General features: G+C 43.0%; 1 protein-coding gene across 1 annotated transcript; it reads left to right on the forward strand.

The window, feature by feature from the left end:
* Positions 1-2,120: 2,120 nt before the first annotated feature.
* LOC131061901 (probable polyamine oxidase 5) lies at positions 2,121-4,768 on the forward strand. Its single transcript, XM_057995750.2, has one exon. The coding sequence runs from the start codon at positions 2,733-2,735 to the stop codon at positions 4,383-4,385; it is 1,653 nt and encodes a 550-aa protein (XP_057851733.2). The 5' UTR covers positions 2,121-2,732; the 3' UTR covers positions 4,386-4,768.
* Positions 4,769-6,714: the final 1,946 nt, after the last annotated feature.

A 6,714-nucleotide genomic window follows, 5' to 3' on the forward strand; every position in this document is an offset into this window, starting at 1 on the left:
ATTGTTTAATTGTTGGGAGTCGCAAGCAAAAGTCTCTGATTGTGGCCCATTTCGGCTTTTGCGCCCTCTGGGGTGGGGTATCCTCCTGCAGTTTCCTACAGTCACCCTGTGTTACTTACATAATAATCTGATCACCTGCACGCTTTAATAACTGGGCAACTCTAAGGTGGGGATTCATTCCAGAGAGCTAGGAGTGCACATACACCGTCCCGTACGCCAGTTATTTAGGGGAATTGTGAATAAAAACGATAAAAATAGTACAGAGAGCACTAATTTGGTTATTGGGTACTGTAAGTTGGAATCACGATGCATTCTATAACAGGAAAGAACGACCCGAGTTTGTGAGTGAGTTTGTTTTGTGGCGAACAACTGGAGAGTTTGAGTTTGAGGTTGTTTTTAGGGTTCACGTGAAGGCAAAGTGCAAATCTCCTTCTCAATCAAATTTTAATTATTGGCAGGACCACGGGCAATGAATGAATATTTACTCCCGTCTCAACGTGGGTTGGTGGGAACTGCTTTTTTTTCTACAGTAGATAATAGTTTGGGCGCATTAATATAGTGAGAGAAAGTGTACCCGATTTAGTTCTTGGAAACCTGCATGTTTGACTGGGAAGATTTACGATAAGTTCGATGAACTAATTCATCCATTTAAAAAAACATAGATTACACGATGATTAAATGGCGAGGAGATCCACTGTATCGGTTGATGTGACCTCCCTCTCCATATCACTGCACGTGATTCTACGGTCTAAACCAGGGCAGAGGGATGCCTACATACATACTGAATGCTGAACCAGGTTTTTCTTTTGCGGTTTCGTCCGGACTAAAGTTTGCCCAAGTTGGGAGTTTGGGAGCGCTTTTTGACCCGTTGAATCAATGCGTGATGGGTATCTGTGGTTTAGAGTTTAGTTCTGGTTAACGGCAGCGAAATCGGGAATGTTTTTGACCTGGGAGATCCATGACGGCAAGTGACGTCATGAAGCAGTTAAAACTTTGGGCGATGCAAGTGGCTTTGTGGAGTAAGCCAATAATTCACGCCAACGCGTCTCCCGAGGCCCCTGCCATCCCATGCAACATCACTCTCACAGTTTCTCACACCTCGATCTCGCCACTAATCTTCAATCAACATTTAATAACTAGTTTAAAACAGTCTCCGGCTTATACTTCCCTTCATTGTTAAAAAAAAATAGTCCCTTCTGAGCTATTAGATTTCTACAATCTATTCAAATATTGTATTGCACTTTCTAGATTTGATTGTAGTTTATGAATTTGATTGTAGTTTATGAATTTGATTGTAAAAGCTATTAGAATATTGTGTACAATTTCTTAATTTGATCATGTCATAGTTTTTTACCATCAATATTTCAAATCACATTCCATGATCCATTGTTTAAAAAATAATTCCTTATTATAATTTTAAATCAATAACTAATTAAAAATAACACCTTACTTATATCAAAGAGTTTAACCCTCACTTAGGAACACGATGAAAAAGTGTATTTGAGATCCGTTATCAACTGAAAGGCCAAAATTCTAATTGCACAGTAAAGGATGGAATCTCATCATTTGAGATGTGAAACTGACAGATGGAAGGTTCCCAAAGAAGAATGAGAAGAAAGGACATCCATCTTTTGCAATAAGAGGGCGGTGGAAACAGTGACATTTCATCAAAGAGTATACAAAGTATGATGATATCTGCAATCAGTTTGCTAATGAATTAAAGGTGAATAGTTGAAATGAACTTTTAACAGCAAGATAGCCACAACAAAAAAACCAACATGAAAAAGAACTTGAAAATAGATTGACTTGTTTCATCTTGATCCTTAGACTATTCCATTATTTCTTTGAATTTGGAAGTGAAGGGAAAGCGTAGGGATAGGGTGGGTAAAATGATAGAGGGTGGTGTGCATAGGATTCGTAAAGAATTGAGGGTAAGGGTGAGGGTGAGGGGGGCCATTGGGCAATGGGTGTGAAAATCAAATCGGTAAACATTGGAGAGCGGTCGGGCGGGGACCCGGGAGCGTGGACCCTGGAGGCTGGCGGGTACGGGGGCGAAGGCAGAGCTTCCGGCAGTATTAACATCAATCAATCAATCAATCAGGGCACTGCATTCGATTTTGGCTCAGGGGAGGAAAGAAACAAGAAATAAGGAACCTCTATAGGTACTCTACTGTATGTTTTCGTCCACGTACGACGGACGCATAGTGTTTTCTGATGGTGAATAATAATAATAATAACGCGAACTAGCGGGCTTACGTGAGAGGCTTACAGGAACCACGGCCCGGGACTCCCGGATTCCAGCGTGTCGCTTACAGAAAAGTGTTGTCTTTTTCTTGTAATAAAATGCAACGAGTTTGGTTGAACTTGAACGTGACTTTTTATGGGTAGCGTGAGGGCGGGCGGCTTAGAAGGAAAGCGCAGGGAAGGGAAGGAAAGGGCATAACTAGTATGGATTGCTATTATAAGTGAAGTGTGCGGGCGGGCGGGCGGGGTTAAGGTAGGCCAATCAAGCTCTCAAAAAGGAGAGTCTCGTCTTTATTCGAATTTGACCACTGTTGTCCATTCGGAGAGGCCTTAAAGCTACCAGTCTGTGGTGCGGAGTTTTTTGTTATAAGGTCGCCCACACGCACCACAACAAACACTCTCTTTCCCTCTCTCTTTATCTGTCTCTCAAGTGTGTTTTTTTTCAGGCGATCGAGATTTGTGCTGCTGTTATCATTGGTGTGGGAGCAATGGTGGCGAGGAAGCCGCGAATTGTTATAATCGGGGCCGGCATGGCGGGTCTGACCGCTGCGAACCGCCTGGTTCGGAGCGCCGGTGACTGCTCTTTGGTGGTGGTCGAAGCCAGCCACCGCATCGGAGGCCGCATCAACACTACCGAATTTGATGGTAACAGAGTGGAGCTCGGGGCGACCTGGATTCATGGAATTGGAGGCAGCCCAGTTCACAAGATTGCCCAAGGAATGGACTCTCTAATTGACCATGACATGCCCTGGGAGCGCATGGACGGCTTTCCTGAAGATACAGTCGTCAAGGCCGAGGGCGGAGCCACTGTGGATCCGTCTGTTGTTCAATCCATTTCACAGCTGTACAAAGGCCTCATGGACGTCGCCCAGGAGAGGGCTTGTGAGGGCAAAGAGGCCCAGATGGCAAGAGAAGCTGTCAAGCGAGCCGCCAGAAACGAGGACGGGGAGCTCAGCATTGGTGCTTTTGTCCGTCAGGGATTGGAGTGCTACTGGGCCGAGCAAGACGAAAGTCATTACAATGCAGATGGGAATGGGAATGGGAATGGGAATGCATTTTGGAACCAGAAGCTTGTTGAAGAGGGCGTCTTTTCTATTCATGAGAACACAGAGCGGACATACACTTCTGCTGGGTCATTGCTCGACCTCGACTTCGAAGCCGAGAAAGAGTACCGTGAGTTCCCCGGCGAACAAATTACCATTGGGAAGGGCTATTCCACCGTCTTGAAGGCCCTGGCGAGTGTTCTGCCCGCCGCCACTATTCAGTTCGGGAAGAAAGTTTCTCAAATTCAATGGACTGACGGGGAGGAGATTTGGTCTGAGTCGACACCCGTGCGCATCCATTTTGAAGACGGGTCTTTTATGGATGCCGACCATGTCATCATAACGGTGTCTCTGGGTGTTCTCAAGGCCGGAACGGGAAAGAGCAAGCCTGCGCTTTTTACTCCCCCTCTTCCTTCCTGCAAGGTGAATGCGATTTCCAAGCTTGGGTTTGGCGTTGTGAACAAACTGTTCCTAAAAGTGGATTCTTTACATCAAGGTGTGATTTATCCCTTCCTCCAGTTCATATTCAGCAAGTCTGGCGGGCTAGAGAAGAAGAGCAAGGCCCCATGGTGGATGAGGAAAACTGTGTCTTTGTGCCCCATTTATAGAACTTCTAATGTTCTGCTCGCCTGGTTCGCGGGTGAAGAAGCTCTGGAGCTTGAATGTCTATCTGATGAGGAAATTATCAAAGGAGTTTCAGATACTCTGGTGAGCTTCGGAGTCAGAGACAACGACGACGGAAAAGAGAACAGAGTCAGCAATGGCACCGACAACTGCATATCAGAATCTGAAGCAAAAGAGAAGATAAATGGAGTTTTCAGTGGTGTCTTGAAGAGCGGTTGGGGATTCGATCCCCTGTTTCGAGGCTCCTACAGTTATGTGGCAGTGGGTTCTAGTGGGCAAGATATTGATACACTCTCAGAGCCGCTACCCAAACGGTCTTCACAACCACTAATTCCTCCCCTGCAGCTTCTTTTTGCAGGTGAAGCCACGCACAGGACACATTATTCAACAACACATGGAGCTTACTTTAGCGGTTTGAGGGAAGCCAACAGGCTTCTTCAGCACTATGGATGGACGAATCTTGAACGTCTGTAATTTGTATTCCTTTGCTTTATACAACTATTGGGTTGTTTTTTAACTTTGTGAGGCAAAAAAAAAAAAAAAAAACAATCTTCCAACAATTTTCTGCTCTAAGCTTTTGTGATAGTAGATATATCACTCACTGCCGGCTGTTACTGAAGATGCAATACTGTGATCTTGAACAAGACTGTAAATATCTTCAACAAATTGTAAACAATTACCTCAAGTGTGGTAGTTGAGCAAATTTTATTTATGGTTCTAGTTGTTACTTTTTAGTGTTTTCTCAGGCAAGCCCAACAATCTAATTCTTCCTTCCTTCATTACAGTAAGATTTTGTACCGGGGGTTATTATCTATCTTTTCCTTTTGTTATTGAAGCAAACATCAATCATTTCTGCACCCTCTGTTTCTTTCAATTTTAAAGTTTGTCGTGTACGTCTGGTCCACAATTTCTGTCTCTAATAAAAAAACCTTAAAATAGGTTTTTCTTGGTACCTACTCGCACGTAACGCTTGGAGGATGAACAGTTCCTTCTCTACACATTATGATTATCAATTGATTGATGGAATGTGCAGCAGCGAATAAACAAACATCCACCCCTAACTCCAACTCCAAGTGTTCAACACAATCTCGAATCTTAAATCTCGAATCTAAAACTCCAGTCTGTTAAATCTTCACAAGAAGACGAATCTGTGATGAATAATAATACTCTAACAACAACATCTGGGACGTCAAAAGGATCGGCCTTGTCTTACTCGTTGGAATCATGCATGAGCTGGCTTTACAGCCTGGAAATCCAATCCACAAGCAACGTATTGATTTCAATTAAGCATTGCAAACAAAAGCCATGTTACGTGCACGGTTCTCTCCGGCGCGCAGTGTGTGCATCCAGACATGATTAGAGTTGAACATTGATGATGGTTTTACTTATATAACACTGTGCACGAAATGGCATATATCTCAAGAAAGGACAGCTTTCGCATTGTCTCCATCGATAACACACCATGGAGAAAAAAACAAAGGAGTTGGAGGGTAGTTGATGTGGTTCGTCCGGAGAGCAACAGCAGAAGTGCATCGGGTCCCTCCTTTCATTTTGGCCGCTATTCTTAACAATCCATTTTGTCTTGATGCTTCACATGTCATTTTGTTCCAATTGTTTTCTCTTTGGAATGAAGTGTAGATTGCTACCTGTTCTCTCCCATCTCTTGTCATTTTCCCATCAATACCGCACAACACCATGGTGATCATCACCATGATCACTATTAAGCATCTCTCACTCTCACTCTCACTAATCAAATCTTGCCTTCTTTCAGGGGTTTTCAAGGTCCCCCAAGGCAATCAAATTAGATTTACTAAAACAAGCTTTTCTCCTGTTTCGAATAGACAACACCTTGTGTGTTGGGTTTGTCGTGTCCTTAGGGTGCCCATTTAAATAATGGTACGATATTAACACTTTGATTATGAGGTGGCATTGATACAGCCATTACTTAGCAAGTTCCATGCACTCATTTGAAGCAAACAAAAAGTAGATTGAAGACAAATCAAGTTTGGCATCCATAGTTTTGTTTGTAATGTTAGAGTGCGCTCCAAGACTCAAATAGAATTGCTCATCTAGCAATCATGTCCCAATGATTGATGAGGGGGTCTAGAAAGTTTGTACGAATTCCATATGTATTCCATTCACTCATACACTGCACATGCCACATTGACAGCTCGCAAGCATTACCTACAATAATAAGACACACATTTGAAATTCCCTTGACATGGGAGTAGTCGCCATCCAACATGATATGAATAGAGAAGAGAGTTGAGCTATAGTCCTCGTCAGATGGGGATAACTTATTCAATTCAGATTCACACAATATATCCTACGTAGCATAGCCTCTAAAAATTTAACAAACGACATTCAATGTTTTTCACGAGATCTTGGAAGATCTTCCGACTCGTACTTCTGTACGCCTTACGACAAGTTGTTGCCTGCATGGCTTAAACTCGATGGCTGTACGGTTGTATTCAAGCTTTTTACATGCAAAGCCTCTATTATATGATATGGATGGTGAATTTTTTTGTGGACATGTAAAGTATACATCCCATTGTCCTATATATAGAATTTTAGCATGTGACAGGTAATGTTGAATAAGTAATTAATATTAAAATTTACTTCTTAGGGGCTTGTTAATGAGCTTCTTTGGGTTGATTTGAAATGTCAAGACAAGGCCAAAGTGGAATGGATGAAATCGGATCAAGGATGGATAAAAATGAACTTTGATGATGCATCAAAAGCAAATCCGGGCCCATCAGGGGCTGGATATGTGGCTCGAAATTGGAAGGGTGATATGCTTGCC

The sequence above is a fragment of the Cryptomeria japonica genome, chromosome 9 (genome assembly GCF_030272615.1).
Source record: "Cryptomeria japonica chromosome 9, Sugi_1.0, whole genome shotgun sequence".
In the NCBI taxonomy this organism is placed as follows: Eukaryota; Viridiplantae; Streptophyta; class Pinopsida; order Cupressales; family Cupressaceae; genus Cryptomeria; species Cryptomeria japonica.